Source organism: Mucor mucedo, assembly GCF_025094135.1.
Source record: "Mucor mucedo strain NRRL 3635 chromosome Unknown EV154scaffold_140, whole genome shotgun sequence".
Taxonomy (NCBI): Eukaryota; Fungi; Mucoromycota; class Mucoromycetes; order Mucorales; family Mucoraceae; genus Mucor; species Mucor mucedo.
This window is the reverse complement of record NW_026252424.1, coordinates 84,662-100,857: the sequence shown is the minus strand read 5'-3', so window position 1 is coordinate 100,857 and position 16,196 is coordinate 84,662. Positions and strand designations below refer to the sequence as shown.

General features: G+C 35.9%; 6 protein-coding genes across 6 annotated transcripts; 3 read left to right on the top strand and 3 right to left on the bottom strand.

Moving 5' to 3' along the window:
- Positions 1 to 3,546: 3,546 nt before the first annotated feature.
- Positions 3,547 to 5,577, top strand: EV154DRAFT_486302 (uncharacterized protein; the record flags this gene model as incomplete). The annotated part of the gene is made up of 4 exons (XM_051598838.1): positions 3,547 to 3,595; positions 3,645 to 4,282; positions 4,322 to 4,708; positions 5,146 to 5,577. 4 exons carry the CDS (start codon positions 3,547 to 3,549, stop codon positions 5,575 to 5,577), a joined length of 1,506 nt encoding a protein of 501 aa, XP_051452631.1.
- A 300-nt stretch (positions 5,578 to 5,877) lies between these two features.
- EV154DRAFT_569021 (uncharacterized protein) lies at positions 5,878 to 6,269 on the top strand (the record flags this gene model as incomplete). Its single annotated transcript, XM_051606112.1, has 2 exons — positions 5,878 to 6,058; positions 6,112 to 6,269. 2 exons carry the CDS (start codon positions 5,878 to 5,880, stop codon positions 6,267 to 6,269), a joined length of 339 nt encoding a protein of 112 aa, XP_051452630.1.
- Positions 6,270 to 10,518: 4,249 nt separating this feature from the next.
- Positions 10,519 to 11,449, bottom strand: EV154DRAFT_576859 (uncharacterized protein; the record flags this gene model as incomplete). Its single annotated transcript, XM_051606508.1, has 3 exons — positions 10,519 to 10,868; positions 10,930 to 11,285; positions 11,358 to 11,449. 3 exons carry the CDS (start codon positions 11,447 to 11,449, stop codon positions 10,519 to 10,521), a joined length of 798 nt encoding a protein of 265 aa, XP_051452629.1.
- Positions 11,450 to 11,563: 114 nt separating this feature from the next.
- On the bottom strand, positions 11,564 to 11,773 carry EV154DRAFT_390592 (uncharacterized protein; the record flags this gene model as incomplete). Its single annotated transcript, XM_051595107.1, has 1 exon — positions 11,564 to 11,773. A coding segment is annotated over one exon (210 nt), but the record flags the coding sequence as incomplete, so codon positions are not given.
- A 312-nt stretch (positions 11,774 to 12,085) lies between these two features.
- On the bottom strand, positions 12,086 to 12,262 carry EV154DRAFT_386490 (uncharacterized protein; the record flags this gene model as incomplete). Its single annotated transcript, XM_051595048.1, has 1 exon — positions 12,086 to 12,262. A coding segment is annotated over one exon (177 nt), but the record flags the coding sequence as incomplete, so codon positions are not given.
- A 2,029-nt stretch (positions 12,263 to 14,291) lies between these two features.
- On the top strand, positions 14,292 to 15,593 carry EV154DRAFT_569019 (uncharacterized protein; the record flags this gene model as incomplete). Its single annotated transcript, XM_051606111.1, has 4 exons — positions 14,292 to 14,327; positions 14,396 to 14,718; positions 14,800 to 14,994; positions 15,053 to 15,593. The coding sequence occupies 4 exons, from the start codon at positions 14,292 to 14,294 to the stop codon at positions 15,591 to 15,593; spliced, it is 1,095 nt and encodes a 364-aa protein (XP_051452626.1).
- Between the last annotated feature and the right edge of the window lie 603 nt (positions 15,594 to 16,196).

Genomic DNA, 16,196 nt, shown 5'->3' with positions numbered 1-16,196 from the left:
GATGACATGCTCACCCATGGTCAGCTGTATGTTGCAATGTCTTGAGTTCGAAAAATGGAAGACTTATATTTTTTTGGAGCCGATTTACCTATATGTATCAAAAGAAGATACGGGTGTGAAGCAGATGCAGTTGAAATTATTAGAAAAAGAAGAAAACCCGTATAGCAAATATGCTCAGGCTACTCTGATGCATACATTATTTAATTCAAACATATAACAAGTATACTTTAACCAAACACTATCAATATCTTTTAAAATAAAAACCATATCATAATATCAAGCCTTGAGCTGCGCACGTCAGATTAGCCTAATTCCTTTTGTGGACCCCATTTACCCTTTCTAGGATCCCCGTGAGGGGGTCATTTAGCTTACCGTCCCGGGAGGGACGGCGAGGATTAGCATTGATTGGCCAAAATAATGTAAAACATGAAATTGCGTTAATTATTAAATTCTTAGTCATAAGAGCTTAATATATAAAGTAGTGTACTCAACAATTGAATACCTCTTAATAAAGATTTTAAAGACCCAGTGCTATTTTTCGAGAACGGACATTATAATAACAATAACAAGAACGTAAAAAAAAACAGATCAAAGCACATTTAATAAAAGTCACTACCATGCAGGACGGATTTTCTTATATCGATTATCAATTACCCCATTTTTTTTACCCCATCCAACGATATTTTTTTGTTTTTTTGATTTATGGATGGATATCGTCAATCGCGATATTTTGGAAAGTTTGATCGATATTGCCAATAACGATATTTTAGAAAGTTTGATCGATATCGCCAATCGCGATATTTTAGAAAATTTGATCGATATTACCAATAACAATATTTTAGAAAATTTTATCGATATCGCCAATCGCGATATTTTTTAGAAAAAGATCGTTATTTCCGCTCTAATTTGTTTGCGATATTTTTCAATTTTTGATCGCAGATTTATTTTAAGGTGAAAGGCTTAAAAATCAAGAATTTATTTTCGTTCCACATAAGAAAAAGACATTAGAGAATTGTCTTGAACACGGAATCTGGACATGAAGTCTCTCATATTTGAGCTTGTAGACATTTTAGCGCTTATTGTAATTATGTATAATTAGAAAAGTTCATTATAATTGATTCACGGTTATTTTTACTTTACGTGGGGTTTTTTTAAGTCACAATAAAGTTGTTTAATCACCAATATTTAAAATTAGGAAATGTGTCATGTTGTTGGAAGTACCAAAGAGGGTAGCGTCAAATTGAATAGTATCATCAGCAAGATCTGACAAGATCAAAAACTCCGAAAGGACATTGGAGGTCTTAACTCCAGGATTCGGAGTTTTGGTCACAATTCTTTTTTCAGATCGGGCCACGGCCGAGTTTTTTTTCAATCTCTTTACTATTGCTTCTGGAACCGCGATGGGATTGGACATTGGCACCAAGAGTTTCAATACAACTTTAATTTTTGTTAGTAAAATTGTGATACTGAATATTATTTATGGGTTGGAAATTTGCTTAGCCAAATCCTCGAAATGATCCTCAAGGATCTCACAAAAAGATTCCTTGGAAATCTGCTTGTTTTTTCCGTCTATCAAGTGGATATTGTTCCAGTTGTCCCAGACATACCTAAAATAATAAATGTTCACTTCATGTACTCCACGGATGAAGGGTAAATATCTTCTGAGGCGAGCATACAACCCGCAGAAAAGCAACACGAATTACATGACAATTATGGTCAACTTACCTAATTGGAGAGACAGAAGTTACTCCAATTCTTACCGAAGCCAAAGTCTTGTTGAAATCTTCAAACGTGTAGACCGAGACGTTTAAACACCTTGATTATATTAAAATAGACTCTATCAGTAAGGCGAAGTTCGAAGCGGATTAAAATCATATATTACCAATTACTCTATGAGACGTTCCCTTTCTGAAAAACCTCAAAACGTAGAATATCAGCGGATATTTGAGGCCAGATACCACGGACACAAGTCCCAAACTGGCATCAACACCTTTGGATTCAAGCGAAATTGATTGTCCACTCAAATCATTCATTTTTTGTGACGCTTTCTGTCACGACAACTCTGTCCCATGTAGCTCTTACGATTTGTCTTGAATTAGTTAGTTTTCTTAAATAAATAGCAGCAAAATCGCAAAGAAATCGTTTTTTATAGAAAAATTATCATGATTTGTAAAACGTTACTTGTCTCAATGTGTTAACTAGCAATCTAGTTGATACAAAAAAAGTAGCCCGATGTGAAAAGTTGATAATAATCGAAGGGAAAGAATCTTTTTCTGTGACCACAACGAAAATTGAGGATTAAAATTTAGCACTGACTTTTTCAGAGTTATGTGTGTTTTGTGAATTAAGAGTTGAGTGTTTGGTCGTCATGAACTATGTGTGTATTTTAGCTTAAGAGCCATTTTTATATTATCGCTAAATTGACGTGCAGCTATTAAAAAGTGGCATCCAATTTAACATGGTAGAGCACTGAAGTTGTATTCAATTATCTGAATTTGTATTCGCTTTGCTTGCAGTCAATCTTCAGTCCCTGTCGTTATTCTCTTTTTTTCGTTATCTTACTTTTCTTCTTTGGGTAGCTTATTTTCCTTACTTACAAACTTTTACCTTAGCAGATACTAAGGTAACATTATTCATAACTATTTGTACAAATTGATAGTAACATTTATCAGCTAATATGCAGAGTTACGTTACAATAATAATGTACACACCCAGAGGAATGTTTTGCAGGTTTATTTGTAAACATCGGTGAATGATTTCGGACTATTTTGGGAATGGAGGGAAGTGAGCTGGGGGGTCTTTGGGGGTGCTCTTTAGGAATTTATAGGGGGTCTATTGGTGGTTTTGTTCGGCGTCAAAAAACGATATAAAAGCGATTACGTAGCATCAAAATACTAAAATTTTATTGGTTAAAAATGTATACAAATTATCATAAAAAAACGGTTGCTTTGGATGGGGATGTTCAGTCGTAACGCGATCAAAGCAAATACCAAAATATAAAAGAGGAAGACACTATTGTAAAAGGCACGTTAGAGAACATAAAGGTAGTATTGGTATTATTCTTAACACGCGTACCTTGTAATTTTAAGAGAGGGAGAAACAGAGGGGAAAATGATATGAAAAAGATGGAAATGTCATATCTTACTAGGATTCTGAACGCCAAGAGTGAAAAGCAGCCTTGGAGAAGATATAATATGTTAATAAATGCACAGAAAATCTGGATTAACAAAAAAGCGTATATATTACCTAAAGTACACAAAGAAATACTTGCATTCAACTTCCTGTTGATTAATCAGCAGTTAATAAGGTTCTTATAATATGTTTATTAATTATCTTGTGACGATGGCTTCTTAAAAACAAAACCCAAGTTAATCATATTTTTTATTAAAAAGGGAGAAAGAATAGAGAAAGGAGAAAAAAAAAGAAAAAATGTAATTTAAAAGCATCAGCATTTTGTTACACTGGATGAGACCAAATCTATAAATAAAGGCATTTAAAGTTTTTTGTCAAACTTCATGATTGCAATTATACTCACAACGCAAAGCAATGTCTTTGAACGTATTCTCTATTCACAATAATGATACACTCTGCACAGGTTAAAACATAAATCTCACAACGAATACTAACTTTAACCGTCATCAAAGAATTATCCATGGGCGTGCAAGTAACGCACGTGTTTAGTAAGAATTACTATAAAAACAAAAAAGACTTCAAAAAATACATATACGTACCAAAAATTAATGATAGCACTCCTACAAACGATAACCATAATCCAGTAGATGAAACCACTGAAACCGCCGATGCCAATGATTATTTTGATAGCTCGGAAGAGGATGACGATGCTAACCTTGCCTATCAGTTTGAATCTGATGATGAGTCTCTTTCTGAGTCAGGCAATGATCAAGTGGAAGGACCTAATACCTATCAAAGTACGTCTGTCTTTAACTCTAATCCTTTGTATCCTTTTAAAAATGAAATGGAGATGAAGATCTTGATGTTCTTTAAGGGTTCACGTGACAGAACATCCATCCGATTAATAAAGAAAACCACGCATTTGCTGCGTGAATTGATTACGATATCCCATCAAGAAAGGGATTATATTCAGCAAAAACTAGAAGGATTTAATCCTCTGCGCAACGTAACGAAGGATGATCATATTTCCAAAAGCCATGATACCAGAAGAAAATTCCCTCGTCTTGAAGTTGATGAGGCTACTATTCCAAACGAATATGACCGGTCAGTGGAATTATTTTTCATAAAGCCCTCGCATCATTTGCGTTTGGTTATGGCTAATCAGCAAGAAACTAGACTTTTTAAATAGTTGCCAGATTTTACTCCAAACCAGTGTTATCATTTGAATCAAAGACGGAAAAGGGAAGATAATAAACATTTCCAGTCACCATTAGTAGCTAAAGAATTCACAAATGCTGATACGAATTTTTGGATTGGGGATGTAGTCAGTACCCGCCCAAATCAACGACAACGCCAACAACAGCTATATATTATCGCTAAATTTTTGACAGTGAACGATGGACTCTTTGTCAATGTTTTTCCCAACGATTTTACAGATAATTTTCTGTCAGCAGTTATTGATTCAACTGGATCCAACATTTCTGTAACAGATATACTCTTTTGTATGACGGTTTTGCAGCTTCATGAACACTGCCATCCTCGATTATGCTCCAAAATAATTGACAATAATGGTGAAGTGAGATTTACATCTTTCAACAACTGATTCCACGCCATTTGGTCGTGATGGCTGAAGGCCTTATATTTCGTGAGCGAGTATCCTATGTCAGTTCTAATTGACAAATGACAGTTCGGTTAATTCCTATTTCTTTGTGTTCGGAGTTATAGAGGAAATATATCTAAAAAAATGGAACTGTTTCGACAGCTGGGTGATGAAAATTGCTGCGTTCGATCTTGAGGAGAACAACAAGTACGAAAATCATTTCTTTCTGTGTACCAGTTATCACAAAGTCACCGCAGTGGAAATGTTCAGGCCTTTTACAGAAGATTTACTCGAGTTGGAAAAAGGAATAGTGATGTATGATGCCGAACTTCAAAAAAATGTTTTTGTGATTGCAACTGTACTGTTTTTTTGTTGAGACAACGTTCGTCAGGCGGAACTAGCCTTAAGCAAAGGATCAAGGCCTAATCACGCATGTAGATTTGGTTATCGGCAAGCTGATCCCAACGCCTATGACCATTGGAAAAAAACCTATAGCCTTGAGGTATAGCTCCGAAACGTACAATGCTGAGTCAAGAGCATTAGAAAATTTTCTTTCTTTTGTAAACCCGGAACAACCAGAGCGTGCCTCCCCGGTTTATCTTCCTAACAAAGGGCGGGTAACAAGTCAAGGTAATATAAAAGAAGCTGGAAGTTCGAACAAATGGGGAAAAATCGGGTTCAAGCTGACAGGTACTGAGGGTTTGTTGAAGTTGAAGGCGGTCGATTCGTCTCAAGATTTGTCTGTAGAAATCTTGCAAACTTTGCTTTTGGGAATAACCAAATACTGCTTTAAACTCGCTCATGACTTTTTTTTAAACGTTGAACAGCTTCAACTGTTAACTTAATTTTTTCGAAACTGCAACTCCAAAGCATTGCATCGCCACCTTACATCTTTACTAACCGCATTTCGCTCTTTTGTCGGAAGAGATTTCAAAATCCTCGTACAACTACTCCGAACAATTTTGCAAAAAGCAATCTTTTTTAACCCTTCATTGTTCGATGAAAATCATGATTCCTGTAGATCGATGGTTGAATGCTTTGACAATTTCGGCTTACTCGCTTCAGTGGTATAAATGGAAAAAATTGACAATTCTTACTACTACAAGCAAATATTAAATATAACTGTGTTAAAGACTATCACAGCTATGAATGAATTACATCGTACGACCGTTTTGACTAGAAGAAGATCTGCTGCTGATGAAACAGAAGCTACCACCAAAATGAACTTTTCGTCATTGTGCAACGGACTGAAATCCCATTTATCGATCCGTGTTTCACCATATGTTGAACGGGTTTCCGGTGGTCCTCATACCGAGACTGAAAGAGGTAAGCAGCAACACAAGTTCATGCTTGAGCTGTTGCGCCATACTATCAGACAGAACGGTGGGGAGATGTTGCTGTTCAATTTGCCGAAGTGTTAATGCTTTGTCATATCAGTCAAGGTGGTTTATTTGTCAAGGATCTGACTTTTTCTGTTTGGAAAACGTTTGGCGTCAACGTTCTGGAATTATTTAATGAATCTACATATATCAAATAAAAAAACATAAAAGATTCTGGATTCAACAATTTTTTTTTAGGTGGGGGCGGGTGAAAAATGTCACAACCTGTACAAAAAAGTTTTTAGGCCAATAATAACCTGCCGCTAATATCATTAGCCGTGTTCGGATTTTGAAATAATCCACTGTTTGTGTTCAAGGATTTAAAAAACCGCGCACAGGCTATTTAATCATAAGCAATGGCTTGAAACGACTTCAACCTTTCTTGTGTACTTCGTAGAGCTATTTCAATTTTAAAATATACATTGAAACAAATATTCTTAAGACGCGTGACCTTTTTTCAAAGTAATAAATGTATTGAAAGGCTTAAAATATTGATCTGAAGTTGTTCAAAGCCGGCCTATGAAATCGCAGCCGGAGGCTCAATATTACTTACACTAAAAAAAAGGGTAAAAGAGTTTAAACATTTTTTATGTACTAAGTAAAATTACTTGTAATTTAGAATATATATTATAAAAAATATTCTTAAGATGCGTGACCCTTTTTAAAATTAATTTATGTATTCAAAGGCTTGAAATATTGATTTGAAGTCGTTTAGAGCCGGCCTATGAAATCCCTGCCGGAGGCTCAATGTTACTTACGCTGAAAAATTTTCTTAAAAAAAAAAATCCCCCCACATGAAAAAATCTGGCTAAGAATAATTGTCCTTTTAAATTACTTGTACTAGTCGGAGATGAATGCTCAAAATTGTCACAAAACACGTTAGCAACTACTGAAAAGCAGATGCACTCTATCGTATTAGCGATGATAACATTCGTCAGTGGTTCAAAACTTTTGAGCTTGAGGCCTAACAATACCTAGTGAGCAACGTGAATTATTGGATCGACCATGTCCAATTAAACTTACCTCGTCCAATTACTAAGTTGATACTCACCTTTCCAGACATTGTACTGCTGAGCTGGAAACTGTTTACAAAAAGGATTATGAGACAACTCTCTCGAGGCGCTACAAATGATGACAATAAGATCAAAATGAGGCTTCGACAGACAAATACAGGTCAATCAAAGCATTGATGTTGCATATATCAGATTGGACTCATTGCCACAGTCTCTTATCCATATCTTTATTCACCGAGCAACAGGTGGACAAATTCCTGCAATCTTTATGCAATCAACAATTGCAATATTCACTACAATGCATCTATGTTATAATGAACAAATTTTGGCTCCGATACGTGTTAAATGCATCGAGAAGATAGCGTTTTTTTTTTTCGAAATCAGAAATGCGGCTCTATTATGTTTTTATTATAGAGTTCTTCTTAAACTAATAGAACCCAATTGTTTTCTTTGCACACAACGTTTTTTGAAGATGGCAAAACAAAATTTGCCATATACAGTGGGGAGATCCAAAGATGTCTTGGAGGTGTTTTACATTGCAAAAATTCCTAAAAATATCAGGTATCTCCCGGTTAAACGTTTTACGCGATATGTTAGACTTCTCTATCATAAAATTTAAAAATTGCTAATGTAGAAATCGGGCTTTAAACTTCCTAAGTTTATTTTTTAACGAAAAAAGTTTATTCTAAAATAGATACTCTGTATCGACCGAGAATACTACTTAGCCACTTTTGTGTTTTAAGGTAAAGTTAAATTATAAAAGGACTATAGGGTAGTTTGAGACTGTTTAACTGATTTCTTTATTAATAAATAAAATATACGAGTATTTATATAAAAGACTGTTTGATGTGGTCATATCTCTAGTGCTAACTTGAAGTTATCATTGATTAACCAAAAATGTATACGATTGTTACATAGTCACCAGTTTAGTTTTGTTCTAATAAAGGTTAAGTCTTTTTAACTATCTTTGCTTTAAACTAAATTTTAAGAATTTCTCAGACATACTAAATTAGACTTGTGATATAATATCCTTATAGTTCTTACTATGACATTTATTGTTAAGCTTATATCACAAATGGTATGAGCATGGATAAACCTTTTTTTAGCTCTGATATGGTTATAGCCTTTTTAAGTCACCTGAGAAATTCGAGAGATACAGCAACGAATTAAGAATAAAAATAAGCAATTTGACGAAGTAAAATTATCAAACTACAAAAATAAACTAGTGTCTTAATTATACAATAAATTGGGTTCTTTACATATATATTTAGGGCTGGCTGAATATCAATCATTAGAGTGAAGCCTGTCAAATATACAATAGGCGTATTGTCCATTAAAGATCGAGCATCTCATGGTACCTGCGAGAATCTTGTTTTTGACGAGCAATCATATGATTGGATTGTATTATCTGGAACAAATATATGACTATTGTTTTCTATATATTGATTAGTAGTCAATGCGTAGTAAATAGAGTGTAATAGCATGTATTTAATTAAATAGTAATGCAATAATGATTTATAGAAAGGTTATCAAATAGGAAAGAAAGAATTGTTGATAAAGTTATATCTGTATATAAGCTCGATCACAACCACGCCTCAAGAAAAGAATTATCACTGTAATATTCAGGCATCTCTTCTAAATATCAAATAATATAGATTACCCGAGGACTCTATGGTTTTGTTAAAATAGTTCTTGTAGCCTCTCTATAAATCAGACAACATGTTTTGTGGCTTAAATCCGATCCTATCACAACAGTTGTGACAAACTGCTTCCCAATCTGTGTCAGATAGTTGTTGTGGTAGACTACAAAAACTGTTAGGACAACATATTATGCTGAAATCTCATATGGCATATAAGTCGTATACGTTTAGAAATATCAACCGCTCCAGCCAACTTTCAACGTTTATACATCGACCGTTCAACCCACCGGTCGAAAATAAAAAAACTGACAGGTTAACCGGCCAGTTGACAGTTAAAAAATGACCATACAATGTACCGTGCATCTATTTTAATATTTACAATTTTTTGCTCTGATGTTTTAAAAACTTATCCCCTAATTTTCTATCACGAAGAGATCGTCCTGACAGTATTCCAGCTGCTACTTCTGTTCAACCCACATATTTATATAACACAACCAAAAATAACATTACTACTGATACATCTTCCGTAATTTTAAGCAAACCGGTCAAATCTATCAAAGACAATCCTATACAAGATTAGCCATTACTATATTTTTGAAGCCCCGACCAATGGCCCAAACCACTTCAATCAGAATTAAGTCAAAACCAAGGTGTGGTATATGACAAAATGGTTACATTAGAAAAGTAATGAGATAAAAGAATATCTTTATTGGAGGTAAAGATAGACTAAAAGAACTCTGCTGCGATGAAATAATTGATCATTTTTTCATTGAACAACTTCCCCTGATAGTTGTGTTGAGTCAACCTTTCTGGTTTTGTAATAAATCTATACTAAGTTTCCCGCCTTACATTAAATGAATTCTACTGGTTAGAGTTGATTTCAAGTAACGTCGCTCTGAATCAACCGATTTGGGCCACTCTTATTGTTCTGTTTAAAATACAGAATACCGGTAAGATTTTGTGTAACGGTAGCTTGTTAAAAGATGCATAAGGTTTTCATGTATAATTGGATGTGGTAGAACATGTAGTTATGTCTGATCATTTATCCATTCTGTTGATTATTCATATCTAAGACATGGGTAGATATGTGATCCTAAATAAAGAACTTCTTATCGATGTTTGTATATTTTGTAGCAAACGTAGACTTAATGGGGATAGTTTTGAAGAAAAACGGTATAAAAAAAACAATTGGATCAATTGGAATTCTTGTCAGAATGTTTTGATGTTAAAGTTAACTAAAGATTTAAGAAGAGAAAAAATAAAGAGTGTTTATAATAAATGGAATGGACGAGGCTGAGGATACTACTCTTAACGATATAAGTATGCTATCAATAACAATATCTATATTGGACAATTAGTGCTACGCATAGTCAATAGAGGAATAATAACAATAACATGTCTTACGTTTGGACATTAGTATTACGACACCGTGACACTTTAAATAGTGACTGTCTTTAGCGAATTCCTTTTTTATGCCTGATCATGATTTAGCTATTTTATATTAGTGATGATGAGACATGAATTTATTACATTTCTAATCTATATGTGTGATTTAGCACATTAACAAGTAGCGTCGTTTATTTCGCATCAACCAAGCCAGCAAGTATACAATATGTAGATGAATACAATACTTCTGATGAAAAAATGACAAAGAAATGCCAGGCATAAATTTAAGTCAAGTTAAGTCGGTTTTTTTTTTATTTGGTCACTTTGTCCAAATACTTTTAGTAAAAATATATTTGATAGCATGGATTTTAATTATACTGGATGCTACAGTCACGAGACTTCGAAGTGGTGTTATTAATCATCTGCAATAATTGTGTGGTATCTGGAGTTGCAGAGGGAGAAAACGTTGAGACTTGGATTGGATATGTAACCATTGGGGATGGCGTACTGACAGGTGCAACGACAACTGTTGGTGAATCTGCTTGGTAACAGCAATGCCAAAATATAAGGGTGACGCGCAATAGCGTACGGATATTTTTTAGTGTGACGAACGAGTGAAGGCAGGACAATGATTCAGGCAGGGTGATGCGGCCAATTTCAATCATGATAAAGAAATTAGTATGTATCATTTGCGTCATGTAAAAAATTAAATGAAATCCTACAAAACATTGTGAAATGGTTATGATCCATAAACACTGTAGCAACATTTTCCTTCTTACCATTAACTTGAAAAGTGAGAATGGGGTGGCCACACTTCAGTACGCTGTTGCGTGATAATACGGTGAGCTTTACCGTGTCCATACAAAGGGAATGGTTGGTCGTGCTTTCAGCTCCAAGCTTCACTTCCCCGAAACCAAGGGATTGCCCAAAGGCACGTTGGACTAAGGTAGATACAATGGCGTCTGGACGAATGCCAATGGTTAATGTATCCTTCTTATTCGGCCATCGTAACACGACCTTCTTCGTAGTATCTGCCAAAATGGAAGACAGCAATGGATCATAATACCTGGTTTGTAAGTCTACTTCTCCAAATTGGTTCTTGTCTGCGATGGGGTCAAGCGGTAGTTTCACCAACCTACAATGAAAATAGATGGGGAAGAATATTAATACTTAGACGCACTTTTCTCTACCACACTACAATATTTACAAATCAGCAATGCCTTCGACAACATTAGACTTGAATTGATCCATGCTAGTAGCCAGAGTCAAGAGGCGGAGCGTGGCACTTTTTGGAGACATACCCTCCTCGTCAATAGCGGATACAACATTCACCATTTCCATGAAGTCATCATTGGTAAAATTCGGGGTATTGTGTGGCACTTTGCTCAGTAGCGATTGAGTCTGACACTCTAGCAAATTCTTGAGCACTTGTTCCCCAAAAACAGTCACTTTGCGTTCGCTATGCTGTTCATTCGCCAGGAAGAGTACACCCGACAAGGCTAATATCTCCTGGATGTTCGATTCCAAAGGGACAGGCTTAGGAATCATGTTTGCTTGATGCCGGTATTTTTGGAAAAGAGAAGTAATATCGTTCCCATCAACAATCCAATGCTTCTCTTCGTTGTCACTCCCTTTTCGAATGTTAGCATGCTCTTGATCCAAATCAGTTGTAGTTGTTGCTGCTATAGGTTGTGATGCAGTTGTTTCCTGTGTTGGACGTGGAGTTGGTGATTCTACTGTTGGAGATTGATTCTGAGGCTCCAAAAGGCTCTAGGAATCAGATAATAATATATCATTGATCACTTGGGAGCAGTTGGACGCAGTAGTTTCCAAAGAATGAATTCGCTGGCGTTCCTTCCAAAACACTGTGCAATCAAGCGTGAGACACCAATTTTCAAATTCCTCAAGGAGGCGAGAATGATCTTCTTCGGACATGTTAGTAAGCATTGTCTTATAGCGAGCGTGGCAGCGCCTGCGATCGTAGTGGCCATACTCCAGGGCAAACACCTTTAAAGTAAGATCACTGACGTTCAGAATGCACCATTGTACATCAGCTGCTAACACCCGTGGTCTCTTCTCGCTTGATTTCGGATTGACGGGCGTTTTTCTTTTACGATTCTGTGCCGTATCCGGCTCTGGTGATTGTTCGTCCTTCTTAGCTGTTTTCGTGTTTTTATCACTTTTAGAACGTAACTGTCAGGAACGTGGCTAGGAATATATTATAGCAATAATATCAGAAGATACCTACTAGTTATACGAGACAAAGGAAGAGTGGTTTACAAAGTATTTAATAATAATAATAGATTATACAGGGAAGGGGAAGGATACAAGATAATCGACATGGAACGGGGAAGGCAATGAAAAGGGGGAGTATTTATATCTTTTCAGATAACATGGGTTTGCATTTAAGAATATCTTGGCTTACTTAATTAGTCTTAGTGTTGGTTTCAGCTTACGTGGCCGAAACCCATGAGTCATGATTACTAATTGCTTGGCGTCGGAGATACTTGGAAACGAGTCATGATTACTAATCTCTTGGAAGCGGAGGTTCGTTGCGTGGATAGTCTTGGAAGGTCCTGGAAGGTTCTGGACACTGGCGTTGTTCAATCTCAGCATGAGATTCCAGAACATTCCAATAGTCGGGGATTCGTGGTCAGGGGCAAAGTGCAAAGTACCTGGTTCATGACAGTAACTGACGTTTGCTGGCAGCGGGAGTCTGACTGCGTGTACCTGTCATTTCAATAAATCATTTAAAAGCAACAAATATATAAAGGAAGGCTTAGTTCTTCATTATCAACGAAATGGCACGCCCTTAAATACCCGAATACTTTCACCAAGCTACAAAAACTACAGTAAGAATTTTTAAATTTTTAAATTAAGGAGAAAAAACGCCCGAAATTTTTTGGTTGTGGAGCTGACTGAGAATCGAAAATCCAAAATTTAAGTAAGGAACTGACTGAAAAAAAAGAAGTAATAGCATATGTAAAGTTTTATTGGATATTTAAGTTTAATTAGGGACCAAAGGCTCATCGTAAAGACGTAGAAAAAACATGGCGTTTGATCTAACGCGAGAATAAATGTAGCCATTAGCTTCAAAAACCGGTTCAGAAACTCCATGGTTTCCTTGCCCATCAAAAATCTGTAGCCTAGTCCCGTCTTGTTCTTCTTTTAAGGTTGTTCTCAAGCAAAAAAAAAATTTCTGATCTCATCTGATCTGAAGTGCGAGTTGCCTTCCATGGAATTTTGTGTAATAAAAACTTCAGTAAACTTCAGATGAAAAAAATCTATCTGAAGTCCACCGAAGTTTTTATTGCACAAAACCCTATAGAACATAACTCGGCACTTCAAATCAGATCAGATCAGAATTTTTTTTTGTTTGCTTGAGAACAACCTAAATGTCATATTTTTATGGATACATGAAGAGGTATTCTATATGGATAAAAAAAAAGACCCCGATATTTTAAGCTTAAGTAAATGTGGTGATCTGCTATATTGTTGCTACATTAAATAAATCCATATCTATGACATCAATACATTAAGAATGATTAAGGAATCAATTATCCAATATAGATAGTTAGTACTATCATATCACAAGGTTACAAGAACACAGTGACTAAGGCTTACTAAAAATATGGAAGTACAATGTGTTCAAGATGACAGTAATTCCAAGTGTAACATATTTACAAAATAAGCAGTTAAAGGTAACAGGATACACACTGGGAAAATCATAACAACTTCAAAGATACACTAAAGATAGTGGTGCAGCAGATAGCCTTTTTTATATAAATAATTGTTCATTTTATTTCATAATAAAGACAATCTTATGAACAGTCTCGAATTACTAATATACTGCCTTATAATCTTACTTACCTCAAAACACAACAGTAAATACTCTTGAAATGTAGTAAAGAACTCTGTATGGCATCGATAATTCAACTCGGTACAATGTAAGCCTTTGATGTTATTTACTTTTAAAAGCAACGTTTTGATTAACATAATGGATACTTGAAATTTATATTTTTTATTGCATTGTACATGTTTTAATTCCCAATCGGGCCCAGTAACAGACTTTATAAAATTATCTTTGTCCTGCATGTCTCCTTTTTCAACTTACGTTTCCAATTATTCGAATAAAATATCAATGGACTTACAACCTTATTGTCATATTCGTGTTACTGTAACAGTTCCTATCGAGGCATACAAAACTGTGATTCAAGATCTGTTTCCAAAAACGGTGTAAAATAGAATTTTGACAAACATCAAGATGCCCCTACTGGATACTTAAATGGTGGACAAAAACAGCAAACATATGTCTTCAGAGAATACTATGTATGCCATCTTTCAGGATCTAAAAGAGTACATGCTGGTGTTGTTCGAGGTGGTGCTTCCGGCCATGTACGCGGCTTGCAAAAGAGAAGCAAGAAGAGCAACTGCCCAGCCACTTTAAAGGTCGTCTGTTTGCCAAGTGATCCTTCAATGGTTACAATTACTCATTCTGATAACCAGAACCACGAAATTGGAAGTAGAGAATTGCCATTTTTGCCTGTATTGGTCTCCGTAAGGGCTTTGTTCGAGGAGCGTCTCCGGCAAGGCTACAGTCAAAGAGAAACCAGAGTGAACATTTAAAGAAATTTAATGTCTCACATTAGAAATAATGTTCTTGCTCGTGATAGCACCCACCGTCCTACTTTGATTTATGCTGATGAAATCTACAACATCTACAAAAGAATTCAAGAAGCAAGCTATCAAAGACATCCAAATCATCACCAATCTGTCCGTGCTTGTTTAAGCGAGCTTCAACAAGAGAATTTCGAGACTTTTGAAGGCCGCGATTTTATGGATTCGTTTTTTTTTCGGCTTTATTTACCATTTCCAGAAGAATCTCCTACTCCAAGCTCGTAGTGTATGTCTTGACGCCACACACAGCACTACCAGTTCTTCCAACGGAATTCTTTATACCATTGTAACACACCATCCTTTAATTGGCACTGGTTGTTCTGTTGCTTTCTTTTTCACCATCGATCAATCCATGGGTCCATTGGCGAACTTCTGGAGGTTCCTGAGAAATCAAGCTGGGATTTTGAACATCGCGAAGATCACCATCGATGTTAGTAGTACCGAGTTGGGTGCGATCCAAGCAGTATACGCTTCCGCAAGTGTGGAATGGTGTTGGTTTCTTGTGGCCAGAGCTTGGACAGGAAAAATCCGGCAACTGGTAAATCCTGGTGATACCCACCACAACAACACCGTTCAGAACAATATCACTGCGGATCTGAAGGCAATGATGTCGGAAAATGACAGACCTTTCTTCAAAAGAAAACTTACAACATTCATCACCGATTTATCCGGGTATCGCAATTTTTTGCAGTACTTCAAATCCGTACCTGGAAGACAATGCGTTTATGCGATGGTCCGCCGCATACCAATTGGCATTGTACACTAATATAGAGACGAACAACTATGTGGAGAGTTGGCACAACCAATTGAAGACGACTTATCTTGGCAGAAAAAGAAACAGTAGAGTTGATCGACTGGTGTTTGTTTTGGAGACGAATGTTCTGCCCAAGTATGCTAAAAACATCAGTCGTATCTTTTCGAAAGTTCGATGAATGGGTCCTGAAGAAAGACGACATCGCAAAAGAGAGATGCAGGCAGAGGCCATCAGTGCTGATGCTTTCGAACATATGATCGAAACTGCAACCACTGATTCTGATGGTAGAAGTGTTTATGTTGTTTCTTCTTTCACGACTTCTGGTGTAAGGTATGATGTTGTGGTGGAAGAATTTCAAATGATCACTTGCATTCTGTTACTGGCAAGTTTCAGTAAAAGTAATAGAAGAAAATAAAAATAGAGATTAAGATAAAAGTTCTTAAAAAGTGAGCACCAGACTATATAGTTGTCAACTTAAAAAGATAAAATATATTTGTATAAGAGGGTTATTTATACAACGAAATCAGATAAGAGAGGTATTCGAAGAAGTATAGTTAAATACGTAATGGAATAGCTACAATGCTGATTTTATAGAAGGAAATTACAAGCAATTAT